At 42.0% G+C, this 15,973-nt stretch overlaps 2 protein-coding genes across 8 annotated transcripts in view; one reads left to right on the top strand and one right to left on the bottom strand.

The window, feature by feature from the left end:
• The window catches only part of LOC129725190 (SCY1-like protein 2), a 331,670-nt gene that overhangs the window by 189,561 nt on the left and 126,136 nt on the right, over positions 1 to 15,973 (bottom strand). The window lies entirely within an intron of this gene.
• LOC129725192 (general odorant-binding protein 72-like) lies at positions 445 to 9,105 on the top strand. The gene is made up of 3 exons (XM_055680724.1): positions 445 to 671; positions 746 to 913; positions 8,855 to 9,105. The coding sequence occupies exons 1-3, from the start codon at positions 582 to 584 to the stop codon at positions 9,050 to 9,052; spliced, it is 456 nt and encodes a 151-aa protein (XP_055536699.1). The 5' UTR covers positions 445 to 581; the 3' UTR covers positions 9,053 to 9,105.

Below are 15,973 nucleotides of genomic sequence, written 5' to 3' on the forward strand. Positions count from 1 at the left end.
TATTCATTACTACTGGAGCGCAAAATGACCCCTTTCGAATTTAATTTACTACTTATGCCGACAGCTCATAATTGCTAATTTTTGCTTCGCCGTCACCGTGGCAGCCGTTTTCAACATAAACGGAACCGGTAAATGCGCTCCGTCAAACCCTAATATGAGGTGAAATTGAGTACCGCTCTCAAACCGCGTCTATAATTAGCATACGTAAAATGATAATACGACCTCAACCATCAGTCCGGAGTTGTTGTGTATAATTAAGCTATTAGCATATCACATAAATCGAAACAAAACACTTCATGAATAGCGGATATTGTGTTCAATTCATCGTTTTCCACGGCTCCCCCTTCTCAAGCCCGGAACCGAAGCTTTCACCGACGTTGAGTGATTTTTCAATCGATAGAACTAAATGCTGGCAAGACGACGTGGGCTGCCGCTATATAAACTGCGATTGAATGATTCATGAAGAATCAGTGGTCCCTGTTTCGGCCGCGGAAAAAGCGTGAGAACCGTTTCCCGTGCTGTACAGTAGAGCGGCAGGATTTATACGAAGAAAGTGAAGCTAAGTTCGCAAAACATAGACAATGGTGAAACGGTTGGAGCTAATTTGGGTTTGCTGGATCGTCCTTCTCGGAACCACCTTCCAGCGGGACGGAATCGGAGTCGTCCAAGGGGTAATAACTTGCACTGGTTGTAAATTTTGGAACGATTCTTGGCACTATACAACCTCGTTACTTGTTTTGTACAGAAAGCCACCGTCGAGCAAATGATGAAGACAGGTGAAATGATGCGGAGTGTCTGCATGGGGAAGGCCAAAGTAAGTGAGGATCTGGTCAATGGATTGCGCGAGTCAAAGTTCCCCGATGTCAAGGAACTCAAGTGCTACGTAAACTGTGTGATGGAAATGATGCAAACGGTGAGTGACGGGGTTCAAAGGGTGGAGGTCAACCCGCTGCAGCAGTTCGAATAGCTGTGACCGGGAGTGAGTTATTCGAACAGAAGGACGGATTTTTGTGTCGGGAAACAAAAGGATTGTTTTCCGTTAGTGTCTTTGTTGATGCTTGTATAAGCGGATGAAATTGTGAAGCACCTCTCTAAATTCACGACAGTGGTTTGTGTCACGTTGGACAACTGCTTGCTTTGCGAATTTAAAACAGTTGGTAATCTTTTTCGATTGATTCAGTTTGACTAGAGAAGCAAATAATGACAATTAATTATTAGAATTCATTCGCAAGGAAAATTTTCGCTACGAAACCAATTTAAAATTTTCACGTTTGGAGATTTTGCTCGAGAAAATCGACCGAAAGTTTTCAAATGAAGTAGCAGATAAAAATTAATGGAATGGTGGAATATTTATTTTTATCAAAATAGAGATGCGGGTTTGTTTTTTGTTAGGGGAATATAATAACGTTTTCCAACGATGTGAACTTTTGTAATTATTATCTACACCCAACGCAAACGGGGAACATTTTATTACTTTAGGGCAATTTTTTATTACTTATTGTGTCTTATGACTGTGCATTATACACAAATAGTAATAACCGAAAAGTAACAAAAATTATGACGGGCACACGCTTGTATGTGTTTCTGCAGGAGAACATACAGCCAAGCACCGCAGTGCATGTGTTAGCAAGACTTCACTCGCTGCATTTGTATTGATGCAACGATCAGATTCATTTTTGCTTCCCTTCATCCTCACATAATGAGAATCTCACCCGTCAACCTCAAATGTCTAATTAGAAACACTTTCGTTTCGTCCCCCAGTGTTTACATGAAATGAAAATATGTTATACTGTCTGAACAGAGTTGCCGAAGTTGCGAATATTGTTCTGGATGGGCACGAGTTTTGTATATTCAAACAGGTCCAAATGAGTTTCCATGAACCAATGAGTATGTGTTTTGGATAGCTTGCAAGAAAGCGAATGTTTTTGTTTTTCTTTAACGCAGTTTACAGATCGTGATGTCATTTAAAGACGCATTTCAAGTCTTTGAAATCATCAACGTTTGCATACTCTATGACGGGGAAAATGCTGCTTGGCAGCTTTTGTCATATTCTTCCTCTACTCCGTATGCATACAACGAGCGAACTAATACACGCTCACCGGATGAATTGGAGATTGAAGAAACTTGTAACATGTGCAACATACGGTGTGTGATTTTTTTTTTAACTTGTGATGGGAAGGGAGCAGTTTATGACAGAAAAAATCTTGCATGTGGTTGCACGACCATTATTAGATGGTCGTACTCCCGTAACACGTGCTAAATATATGACAGTATTGTTACTTGACTGGGGAAGAACTTTATTGCCTTTTTAGTAATAGGTTTGTTACCTTAAAGGCAATTTTGCGCTATTGCTTCTAAGGTAATAAGGAAAAGTTTTGCGTGTACTAGCTGACCCGGCTAACTTCACCCCGCTAATTTTTTCAAGACTGACCTTGTGATTTGTTTGTAGTCGCTATTCTACAATTCAAAATGCTGTCCGAGCTCATTTTTGGCTTCAGTGCATCATCACGATTTCAAAAATACCCATATTGGGTAGCATTTGGTCATTTTTCGCTGTTTTTCAGAAACCGGAAGTTGTCATCTTGGATTTCAAAACGGCGTGTGAAATCAATTTCTGACCTCTGGGTGTCATTCTAGCTCCGGAAACATTCATGTTGAATTGTATTTGGTTATTTTCAGCTGTTTGCCAGACACCGGAAGTCGCCATCTTTGAATTTAAAATGGTGTCTGTGATCGATTTTTAGCTTCTGTGCATCATTCTGGTTCCGGGGATACTCATATGGGATGGAAATCGGCCATTTTTTTGCTGTTTTCCAGGAACCGGAAGTTGCCATCTTACAATTTAAAATGTTGTCTGAGGTCGATTTGTGACTTCAGTGCATCATGACGATTCTAGCCATACCCATATTGGGTGTTATTTGGTCATTTTCCGCTGTACTTTTAAAACCGGAAGACGCCATCTTGGATTTCAAAATGGCTCCTGTGAATCGACCCGATCATTTTAGGCTGTCTTTCGGAAAACCTGGTTGAAATATCTGTTACGTCTGTATGGGAGACCTCCCTTCCCTTCCGGAGGAAGTGTCGAACCACCATGAAAATATTTTTTTGCTTCCAAAAACCTCCACATGCCCATTGCTTCCAAAAACCTCCACATGCCCATTGCTTCCAAAAACCTCCACATTGGAAGCAAAAAAATATTTTCATGGTGGTTCGACACTTCCTCCGGAAGGGAAGGGAGGTCTCCCATACAGACGTAACAGATATTTCAACCAGGTTTTCCGAAAGACAGCCTAAAATGATCGGGTCGATTCACAGGAGCCATTTTGAAATCCAAGATGGCGTCTTCCGGTTTTAAAAGTACAGCGGAAAATGACATTTGGTTCCATTTACCTGATTAGTTCTTGAGTTGTGAAGAAATTTGAGTTTCATTTGTATGAGTCCTCTCTTCCAGAAATGGGAGGGGTGCCGAACCACCATGAAATTTTTTCTTGCTCTCAAAAACCTCAACATATCAAATTTGGTTCCATTTACTTGATTACGAGATGTGCAGAAATTTGTGTTTCATTTGTGGAAATCCCCTCCCTTCCAGAAGAAGGAGGGGTGTAAAAACATTATAGACATGTTTGTTATCCCAAAAAACATTCACCTGCCAAATTTGGTTTCATTTATTTGGTTGGTTCTCGAGATGTGCAGACATTTGTGTTTTATTTGGTTGGAACCCCTCCCTTACAGAAGAGGGAGGTGTTCCGAACCACTATGGACATATTTGTTACCTCTAAAAATATTCACATGCCAAATTAGGTTGTATTTGGTTGATTGGTTCTCGAGCTGTGCGAAATTTGTATTTCATTTGTATGGGACCCCTTTCAGGGAGGGGTGTCAAACTATTATGGATATATTTGTTACCCGTAAAAAACATCCACCTGCCAAATATGGTTCCATTTACTTTGTTAGTTCTCAAGATGTGCAGAAAGTTGTGTTTCATTTGTATGGGACCCTTCCCTTGCAGAAAAGGGAGGGGTCTCAAACTATCTTAGTTTGACCTTTCCCGGCCTCTTAAACCCCTATATACAAAATTTCACGCCTATCGGTTAGGAAGTTTCCAAGCCTATATCAATCAGGCAGATAGACAAACCGACAGACAGAGCTGCATTTTATATGTTTAAGATTTATCAGTGCTCTAAAATTTTCCGGTTTATTTTTTTTTATTTTGACGTAGAACTACGTTTTTTGGCAAGTTTCTGAGGGAGGGTGTAATCGGAACAGACATTTTATCTAATTTCAAATATTTATAACTCGGTTTAAACTCCACATACGATATCGACATTTGAGATGGTGTTACTTCCGGTTTCCGAAAACCGCTGAAAACACCCAAATACCAGCCAATATGAGTATCTGCAGATCCAGAATGATACATAGAGTCCCAAAATCGACTTCAGATGCCATTTAAGAATTTACAATGACGACTGTCGATTTCCAGAAAACAGCCTAAAATGACCCAATCCGATATGGGTGATTCCGCAATCAAGATGATGCACAGAGACAAATAGTTGACCTGTTTTAAAATCCAAGGTGGCAACTTTCGGTTTCTAAAAAACACTCGAAACTGGTCAAATACCAGCCAATATGTGTTTATCCAGAACGATACCCGGGCATCGACCGGAAATCAACTACAGACGTTATTTAGAAATCTAAGATGGCTACTTCGAGTTTTTGAAACACAGCCCAAAATGATCAAATCCAGTATGGATATTTTTGGAACTTGAATTATACTTGGAAACCGGAATACAACTCCAGTTCAAGATGTTGACTGCCAGTTTCTAGAAAACACTCAAAAAGACCCGTATTTAGGCCTCGATTATCCAGAATGTTGGACGAGACAATCCGGAGTACCTTTTTACTGTTTGTTTTGATTTCGAAATTTATTTATTCCTTTATTTAATTTTGGTATGGGATAGGTGGATAGGAGGTGGTGAAAAAAGAGGGTTGTTCTGTATATTGAAACTAAACTATCCGCAGCGTATTGTTTAGTATCAAACTCATTAATTCAAAAGAATACATTGTTCCCATATTTATAGCTAATACATTTATTTGAACAACCAGAAACGTAGCAAGGAACAGAAGGGCTGTTCCATATTTTAACATATGATTTACCACAAAAATGTACGAAAACTATTCACGGATATAAGAAGTCTATTCACGGAAGCACGATTAGCACCATGACATAATTACATAGAATGAAATGGATTGGATTGCCAAAATAAGTGCCGAGGCACATCGTGTATCCGTTAAATGACAAGAGTTAAGTACAATCAATCATTATACTGATCAACACAGGTTCACTCCAAAAGCTCAAACCGAGAAAAAATGAAAGATTATAGCTATTCAACCGAAGCAAAGCAAAGCCTTGGTGCTACATTCCTATTCGGAACTTGACCTTCTGTTTAATTATACACAGACTTCGCAGCCGACTCCTCAAGTGTACAGGACAATTGCGGGGCTAGCGCTACGATCCTACTGACACTAACAGTCTCTCCCGAGCCGAGACTCGAACCTACGACGACTAGCTTGTTAGGCCAGAATGGTACCTCGAGACTATTCAACAATTCCTGTGAATTTTGATATTCCTAGCTCTACGGTGTTTTGACGCACTTGTGCATTTACTAAGGGGAGGGGGCTATAATCTTTCTTTCTTTTAATTTGAGTTTTAGGACATTTTTTTGATTAGTGACATTCAATTCCAGAGACGGAATCTCGATCGATCCAGACGGGTTCGAGGTGCCGCGGTGCAGCCCTACAAAACATGATCCATCGGGTTAAGCTATACCCGGAAGAATATCCGGGTCCCTGGGTTGTCTTCCTTCGCCCCATTAAACTGCGTGTTTTAGTGTCAAGCTTCAAGGAAGCAAACGAGATCGCCGTTTGTGAGCTTTTCACGCTGGAATACATTCCTGCTTTGATAGCTGAGATTGACGGTGTGATGGATGATTCGAGTATTCCAGTCCTTAACCGGTAAAGATACTGGATTGCAAACGATTGTATTTAGTATCACTCGATAAGAGTATAAAAACTTACACCCAATCAGATACTTTCCCCGTGACTTTCGCCGGTTCTGCTCTACCGAACTATGTACTCGTGGACAAGGTGCGTCCATTCATGTGCTCGTTTGACCCGCGAGGATTGACGCGCTACAGACAAGCGCACGGGTAGACGTACCTTGTCCTGCCACAATTGCAAACAGCGGAGTTAGATGGCCACTCACTGCAGTGATCAAGAACGTTGTGGCAAAGGGGGAGAGCAACACAGGTGCTGAAAAGTGCCATTATTGTGGCCAGACACCGCATAAGGTGTCATGATGCACCGTTAAAATTAAGCAGTCTTCGAAAGAGCGTCCTAGGCGCACTTTTTGAATACTTGCGAGATGTTGACGACTAATGAGTCTGATTCTGATGACTCAGTTGTGGAACGTTCTTTTACTGAACCCGGGAAATCTGGGAAAAGCAAAAGCCTCTCTTCTCCAAAACTTCCTAGGAAAGGTAAAGGAAAATCCCCATCCGAAATGGCCAATACTTGCAAGCAAAAAACTGTTGATAATTCGAAGCTCCTCGGGGAATGGCTAAACTGAATTACCGCAAGAAGATTCCAGCACTTCCGGGAACAGCAAATTGCCCAACTGTTTCTTCTTTTTTATCCATGTTTCAGCCAGAATCGGGACTGTTGAAATTTTCAGAGACTGGATTTTTGAAAATTTCAACATAACTGATCCCCTTAAAAGTTTTTTGCTGGCTTTAAGTTCGGTGAAAATCCCTGCGTTTTAAGTTTCTCGGTTGAAACTTCTGCAGGGACAAAACCAAAAACCCCCAAAATGTCCAAGAATGCAGAAGCCATTTGCTCTTTTTGAGCAAGGGAGAATGATCCCTTAAAGTATCCCTCCACTGTGCGAGTTTCAGTCTCGAATTATATAAAAATCGTGGAAATTGGGCTGATTATTTGAATTAAGGAAAGTTTCATAGAACGCAAAAGCGTCACTAGTATAAGTGTTTATTAAATGAGAAAATAATTCGAATTGGGATACTTCTGCAGTTCCACCGTAATACAGTGATCTCCTAACCTCTTTTGACGTATTAGTTATTAAAAAATATTATAGTTGAAATGAGGGGCCAAGTAACAGCAGTTTGCTTCGAAAATGTTTTCACTGTTGTGAGAAGGCCAAGAAGATTATGTTGAAGGGAATCCGGTATGTTGAACGTTGTAGATATCCAGTCCACGATGCAAGAGAATGTTAAAAAGCCCTGTTGTTTCTTATCCCCTGTTCGGAAAATAGGAGCACAAGAGGTTTTTGGTGCCCAAGGAAGCTGCGGGTATTCCTGATTTGATTTCAAATTTAGGAAACCAGGATGTACCTGGTTCGGATTTTATACACAGCTTTCTTTTTAGTTGGTCTATTTGTCATCCCGCTTGAGGTTATCCTATGACCTTTGCGAGATAGATTAGGCGAGTTTATCATTCTCCTTTTTCTAGATCCTTCCGGCAAGGTATAAGAACACCCTTCGATGGGATCGTCAGATATACCCTCATCGGTTGGCAAAAGGAAAAGATGTTTCCTGTCGAGGATAGTTCTACTCTCTTCAGCATTTCGATTGTACCTTTATTTTTTGCTCGCGCTGTTTGTACGCGGGCATGTCGAAAGCTCAAACCGAGAACCCCCTTAATAAAGACACTTTTCAGCATCCTCGTTGCAAGCGGTCTCAGCATGATTGCTTCCGTATTTACTGCAACGTGCCTTGTTGCAGCAGTAGGAGGCTGTATGACCCATCAGCCTGCGGTACAAAAAACGTACAGGCAGACGAACCCTGTCCAAAAGGATGTAGTTCGGCAATGCAGAACCGAAAAAGGTCACCCGAAATGAACCAGAAGGAAAGAATTTTTTTTCTTACTTCTTCGATGGATTCTGAATGTAATTGCTTGCAATCCAGTAGCTTTACATTTTTCATCAAGGAGTTCTTAAAACAGCTAACCCCATTTCGCATGAGCGGGGGCCTAGTGTGGTTGGTAACGTCTCCGCTAACCACGCTCGACGCCTGGGTTCGAATCCCACCGCCGACATAGGTGTCGATGGTTGTGAGGTGGCGTGATCCACTCACAACCAACCCAACTGATCTAGGTTCAATCCTAGCCGACACCGGGAGATTTTCTGAGGCGAAAAATCTCTGGGATCACGCCTTCCATCGCATGAGGAAGTAAAGCCGTTGGCGCCGGTCCGTTAATAAACGGGTCGTGAGTTAGGGTCCTGGGTGTGGAGTCGCCTCCCTGGGTGTCGGTGATTGGCCACAACAGTGGCGGAACTAGACCGACGGAAAATAAGCGAGAATAAAAAAAAAAAAAACCCATTTCGCAACATGTCATTTTTGCGGAAGCGTTTTGCTCTACCGTACGTAAACGAAAAATATTTGAATGTAGTGGGGGGAGCAGGTAATTGATATTTGTTGTAAAAACAATTTTTGCTAAATAAGTTGGGTCAAATAGAAAGAAGTAAATGTTTAAAAATAAATAAACATGAATAATAATAACTTGAATACTTCACCGCTCTTCCGGGGGGTGGCCGGCAGCCGGCGGCGCGAAGAATTTACTCCTGCTGCTAGACGGTTATTGTTTAGTCAGTGCGACACCGACAAACACAAGCGATATGCATACCGTCTGCAAACAAAGCGTTTTTTCGATCGAGCAAAACAATAATTTCTCGACGATAGCAGCGATGCGAATGAACTATTGAGTTATTATATCAAATTTTAAAATTAATTTATTAAATAATTATACTGTTGAAAATTACTTTTAAATCAACCTCTTGATACAGATTCGCAAAGGAAAACTGAACTATGAGGCCACCATGAAGCAGATCGACACCATCATGCCGGACGAGTTGGCGGAGCCGATGCGAAATGCGCTTAATATCTGTCGTAACAGTGCTGATGGTATCAAGAATAATTGCGACGCAGCGTACGAAGTGGCACAATGCATCTCTAAGAATAATCCCAAGTTTATATTTCCCTGAGAAAAAATCTGGTAGGTAGTTTAGTCACTAGAAAGAACATGATTGAAATTGCGAGGTGAATAAAAATTGTCCTGCAAACAACGTATATTTCTGTAGCGAAACCAGAAATCCCTCTTCATCCCTTTACATAAACCAGTCTTTTATGTTAACAGGAATTAAATTACCCTTGTAAAATACATTGGCTTTAAAGACAACTGAAGTGATTGAAATACGATACTCCGCGAAATTCTTTTGATTCATTGAATATCAGCATCGGTAAGTAGAGCCGAATCCAATTTTCAACACTCACTCACATCAAAGGTATCACAATTCACAATTACGTGTCGGTATTGACTTTTTCCAACAGTGCAACCCACAGAATTAAACATCATTCCCCCGCCAGTGTGGGTGTGCGAACGTACGAATTAGTCTCGGTGTGGATATAAACGAAAGGCAACGAACGGGGAGGAGACGAATCCTCTTTCATTAACGTCTTGAATACAAACTGTTTACGCTAGGAACTAAGCTGTGCCCGTCTGTGACCGTCGGTGATTATTTTCCCATTTCCCAGAACGACATTATTTTCTCTTTCAAGAGTAAGCCTCGATGACTATTTTTGTTGCCGTTAGCCACCCACCAGCGCTTTTCGTTTTTTTTTCTTCCATCATCAACCAGAAGTTATGCCGGAAACCAATCAAGATGCTTTCGACACAGCAAGGCTCTCGTGCAGCTGGATGTTGATTCGTTTTTTTTTCTGCGGAGGAAAGTATTTTCCAAGCAAACCTTAATTTAGTTTATTACTCGCGTAATAGAGAGACATTTTGCATCTTTGCGAGATTTTATTCGGAATAAATAAAATACCTGAGTTTATTACAAAAATGTTATCAGCCATTGAATGGATTAGAAATTAAACCTTTTATCTAATTGCTCTAAGAAGTGTTTCGAACGAATCACATGAGGATAAAAATGTTAACATTGATCAGCTGTTTTTAGCTCCTCAACAGGTGCACATAAAAACGAAGTGTAAGGCCGTTGATGGGGGTATCGACTTGAAAACCACCTATATCCTCTCATCATACTAATTGGTTCCGGTGGCATCATTAATCTCAATTCCTGGTGTTCGTACCACCTTGACATTCACGTATGGAGGTGCCTTACATAGAATGAAAACCTTTGCCCACGTAGAACGTCACTAATATTGTTTTACTTAGAAAGGAAACGCGGTCACCGCACTCTTCCGTCGCCCCTGGCCGGGTGGGGAAATGGGTTGTAAAGAGCAAAGTTACAACCGCGCTGACGTTCCGTCTCTAGTGGCTTCTTGTTCAGTGAACATGGAAAGCGGATCAATTTCATGCATAAATAATGATTTTATACTATCACTTTTCCCACGCAACGCAGAACGGCTCAGGCAACAGGTGGCGTAGTTTCGTACTGGATTCACTTCATCCATGGCTGCTGAAAGTGATAATGACTGCCCTGTGAGAGACAGAGACAGAGAGAGAGAGAGTTGCAATTCACTTGGGATGCTTGAGGAGGAACGTCCATTTGCAGATGAAGATTTATTTAGCGTGACGGTGCGATAGGGAATTGCTCAGTGTGGTTTTTTGTTTTTTTTTTTTTTTTTTTTGCAATGTATCAACTTTATGACTTGAATGATTTTGCAGAGTGGTAAGCCAAAATTCCGATTTGTACTTACAAATTCAAATTTTTTCTGTACGACTTTAATTTTCTAGTTTGGACTTCATAGTACTTATTTCAACTGACACATGATTTTTTATACCATTACCAAGGCATAATTATTTGTTGTAAAAAGCAACAGGTAGAGAAACTTTGGTATAATTTTCACTAATCATCATCTCTCAATAGATTAAACATAAGTACATAGGTTACAATAACAATGTATACTTTTTCAGAAACTTACCCGGGAGGCACAACTCACTACCCATTTTCTTATTGTGTCCACAAAGTTTTCAAGATACTTGTGTGGTCTTAGTCTTTTTTAGATTTACAGGGTGACAAAAAAGTCCGGTCACACAAAAAATTTTCAATATTTCAAAGAATAAGAAGAAAATATGAATCTGGCTTTCATAGCTTTATTCAGGAATTCATAAAGATACTTCACATACGATATCTCGGAATTACACCACCTTTCTCTGATCGAACCAGCTTCAGACGTCTCGGAAAGTCGTCGCAAGCGGCGCGCACGTGCTCCATCGGCATCTCGTCCCAGATTTTCGTGATAACTCGCTTGAATTGCTCCAAATTTGTTGTTTTATAGTCGTTCAGCTTCGACATCATGTATCCCCACACGAAATAATCCAGTGGCTTCAGATCCGGAGACGACGGAGGCCATTCATTCTTCGGAATGAAATCGGTCAAGTTTTCCTCACACCACGCCTGAACAACCTTTGCGGTGTGGGATGGGGCGCCATCTTGCTGGAAGTAGTAATCGTCTTCAAACAATAGTTCAGCTTGAGGCAGAACATTTTTATTCAAAACCGTGCCCAGGTAGTACGCTGCGTTGATTTTGAGCCCTTTATCGATATCGGCAGTTTACCTCTCTTGCAATGGCCCCCCAAACCATCACTGACGTCTTATTTTGGAACCGGGAAACGTTCAGCTTGTCCGCAGGAGCTTGCTGGAGGCTCACACTCCAAACTCGATCATTTTGGCGATTGACTGTTTGCTCCAAAACGAACAGCTTCTCGTCCGAAAAAATAATCTCGTCATCTGCGCGCCAACCGAGCAACTCCCGCGACCGTTGGAACCTCTTGTCCTTTGTAGCTTTGGTAACCCCATGAACCACCTGTTTTTTGTACGGTGTAAGTTTTAAATCCTTGCGCAGAAGCAGGCGGATTGATTCTCGGTTCATTTTAAGGTTCCTGGCCAGCTTCTGTGCAGATTGGGCGGGATTCCGGCGAATCCGGTCTCGTATAATCTTTTTCAGCCTTGGAGTTCTCACAGACCTTGGTCGTCCAGATCATGCCTTGTCCTCGGTGACTCCGGTCTCTAGGTACCGATTTATGATCCGTTATACGAATTTCCGGTTGATTCCGAGCGGTTTTAGGTGTTTGATTATGTGTCCGGGTTTGTACCCTTTCACATATTCAGCGATAACAGCTGCTCTTACCTCTGCCCCGGCTCACAACTCAATGTAAACAAACTGCACAGAAACGAAACTACATTTTTGTTAATTTCAAACTTCAAAGCGTGTTGAGGTCAATTCTAAGGTGTAAAATTATCAAGTAGAACCCATCTACACCGATTCGAAAGCAGCTTTCGATCGTATTGACCATTGCATATTATTCAGTAAAATTTCACGATCTAGAGCATCGTGTCCGTGTGTCGAATGGCTGAGATCGTACTTATATGGTAGGATTTAACGTGTGAAATTTGGTTCTTGTGTTTCGTCGCAATGCGATCCACCAGATAATACTAAGAATCTGGGCGGACGAACAAATGCCGAACGACTGGTTGGAAGGCCTCATATGCCCTATCTATAAGAAGGGATAACGTTGCTCAACTCCGCTATAAAGTGCTCTCCCGAATCCTGTTATTCAGATTGAGACCGTTAACGGAATCCTTTGCTGGCGAATACCAGGCTGGTTTCCGACAGGGGCGTTCCACGACGGATCAAATCTTCACCCTGCGACAGATCCTCGATAAGTTCCGGGAGTACAACCTACCGACTCACCATCTGTTTGTGGACTTCAGGGCGGCATACGACTCAGTAAAAAGAAACGAGCTGTGGCAGATCATGCTGGAACACGGTTTCCCTACGAAACTTATAAAGCTGAGTCGCATGACACTGGAGGGATCAAAATCGTGCGTGCGGATAGCTGGCGAGACATCAGCCGCTTTCGTAACGTTGGATGGACTGAAGCAGGGGGATGCGCTCTTCAACCTACTGTTTAACATCGCTCTTGAGGATGCAGTACGAAGAGCAAACGTCGAAAGAAACGGTACGATCATCACGAAATCTCACATGCTTCTTGGTTTTGCGGACGACATCGATATCATCGGTATCAACCGTAAGGCCGTGGAGGAGGCCTTCGTACCTTTTAAGAAGGAAGCAGCGAGATTGGGGCTTGTCATTAACTCTGCCAAAACGAAGAAAAGGTAGCTGGCAGAGAGCGTGGGAGTCCCCGTGGTGTTGGTGCTGAGGTGGAGATAGATGGGGAACGATTTGAAGTGGTTGACGAATTCGTTTATCTTGGTACGCTTGTGACATGTGACAACGATATGAGCCGTGAAGTGAAACGACGAGTTGCAGCTGCGAACAGAGCTTTCTACGGACTGCGTAACCAGCTAAGGTCCCGTAGTTTGCAAACTCGCACAAAACTAGCGCTGTATAGGACGCTGATACTCCCGGTGGTCCTTTACGGACATGAAGCATGGACGCTGGAGGAAGCTGATCGACGAGTGCTCGGAGTTTTTGAGCGTAAAGTTCTGCGATCGATACTTGGCGGTAAACTGGAAGATGGGGTGTGGCGCAGACGCATGAATCACGAGTTGTACCAGGTATACAAACATGCTCATATAGTGAAGGTAATACGGCGGGGCAGGCTGCAGTGGGCTGGACATGTAGCCAGGATGCCTGACGAGAGAGCCGCCAAAACTATCTTCAGTAAAGAACCAGGAAGAGGCCGTCGCACGCGGTGGATGTGCGCGGTGGAAGAAGATGCACGATCTGCTGGTGTACGGGGAGACTGGAGAACGGCTGCCCAAGACAGAAGAAGCTGGACATCTCTAATTCGTTCGGCCCTAGACCGGTGAACGGTCCGTTAGCCAAAAAAGTAAAGTAAGTAAGTTTCGTCGCAGTTCACTAATAAATCGGAAGTACCACAAGGCAGCAACTTGGGACCTTTACACTTCGCGCCAGTCAGTTATTAAAACTGATGTATTGAAGGAAAATATACTGGTACAGACAACAGCACCCAAAACACTAAAAGTGTTGCGTGCTTTACCTAGCCGAGCGCGAGAATTAAGCAATTAGTGTTCGATGCTCGTCTTCGGCTCGGCACGCAACGAATGAAAAAGAGCAGCATACACGGAGGTACCACATTTTAATTTGTATTTTCAATTTCAAAAAATCTTTTGGAGATTTTTGGTGTAAAAATTGTATCAAATCTATAAATTTTGTAAAAACACTGTATGAATTTGTCTGTTTTTACAAAAAAGAGCATTCAGAGTACAATATTTTCTTCTTTTTTATCCTATTCTATCCCTCATGCAGCACGCTCTGACAAAAACTTTTGACCGTGCCGATAGCGGTGTGAATCTCTCGTTCGTTCGAATATCAACTACTTTGCGCTTGCTTGACTGAAGTTTCTGTTCCAAATTATCTCAATTCGCTGGATTGAAAGTTATTTTCCAACTCCTGAAACTGAAATAACTATTAGTCATTGGTTTCTTGTAAAATGGTTCTATAGTAACACTAGTTTAAAGAATCATGCTTCATCCTGTACAGCCCCGATCAGCAGAGCATAACTAAAAAATAATAAAATTCTATCAACAGAAGATACAAATAACATATTTTGATACGATTTTGTATTTTCCCGTAAGCTATTGATAACTAAATAGAATCTGAATGAGCTATAACAACGAACCGTGAAATGAAGTTGTTCTGAAATAAATTGAGTGAATTTTTTGTCTCTATCGAAACTTGCTGTTTCTAACAACGAATGTTATTATGGTGTTCTATATGCTATCATATTTTGTTAGAAAGCTGATACGTTGTTAACAAATTTTGATATGGGTTTCATACTAGTAGAATCAGTCTTGTTATAATTTCTGTTATTTTAACACTTAACGGGATCAAATTTAAAACACAACCAGAAATGTTTTACTCATAACTAACTCACTGCTTCTGTTACATTTTTGTTTTGGCTTTCTGATCGGGGCTCCCAATGTTTGCTGTAGCCTGACGAAACCAAATAAGCGCTACAGGTTTGATAACATTCATTACTTTCGAGAACGAATGAATGGCGAAGCGCGGCAAAAAATAACACCAGCTGAATCAGTAAAATGTTAAATTTAGGGTGAGAGTGAGTGCACACTTAGCTTAACTTTAGGTGTATTCCAAGCATTGAATGTGAGATTTCGGAGCTCTGCTCCTCGGTCCTGGGCTACTCGTCGCCAATCTCCTATGCGTCTCGACACTCGCAGATCTACTTGAACCTGCTCAAGCCATCTAGCACGTTGGACCGCTTTGTTACTGGTGCCGAAGGGGTCCTTAACTATCGTTTAGCATCCTCGCGACATGTCCGGCCCATCGCAGCCTCCCGAGCTTCGTCAGGTGCACAATGGAAATGTCTCAAAGTACTGCCTGCAGCTTGTCATTCAAACTCCTGTGCCACTCTTCGCTTTCGGATTCGATCATGGTTTCAAGTCCATGAAGAATGACTGGTCTAATTAGGGGTTTGTACATCGTCATTTTCCCGCGGCGCAGTGTGCGTCCCGCGAAGGCCAAAATAGGCCCGATTTTCAGCTTGAATACGGTCATAGCCCAGCTGGTCTCGAGGTACGATGCTGACCCAACAAGCCAGTCGTCGTATGTTCGAGTCAAGGCTTGGGAGAGACTGTTAGTGTGAGTAGGATCGTAGTCCTGTACAATTAACAGTTGGCTGCGAAGTCTGTGTATAATAAACAGGAGGTCGAGTTCCGTATCGGAATGTAGTACCGAGGCTTTGCTTAAGAGAGCTTCGTAGCTGCAAGGTTACAGAGTCCGCTTTGATAAGCGAGTGATCGTGGGTTCGAAGCTTAGTAGAATCAGGCCATTTGGTTGTCAAAGGACTTTAACATGGGTTCATTCTCAGGCTCACTACTACATACCCTTCCTTCAAGCTGAATTCTATAGTACCCTTGCTGACTTTCATCCTAACAAAAAAGTCCCTCTTATAATAAAACTGTTCTGAGTAACGCATAATAGCTCTCTTCAGG

The sequence above is a fragment of the Wyeomyia smithii genome, chromosome 2 (genome assembly GCF_029784165.1).
Source record: "Wyeomyia smithii strain HCP4-BCI-WySm-NY-G18 chromosome 2, ASM2978416v1, whole genome shotgun sequence".
Classification (NCBI taxonomy): domain Eukaryota; kingdom Metazoa; phylum Arthropoda; class Insecta; order Diptera; family Culicidae; genus Wyeomyia; species Wyeomyia smithii.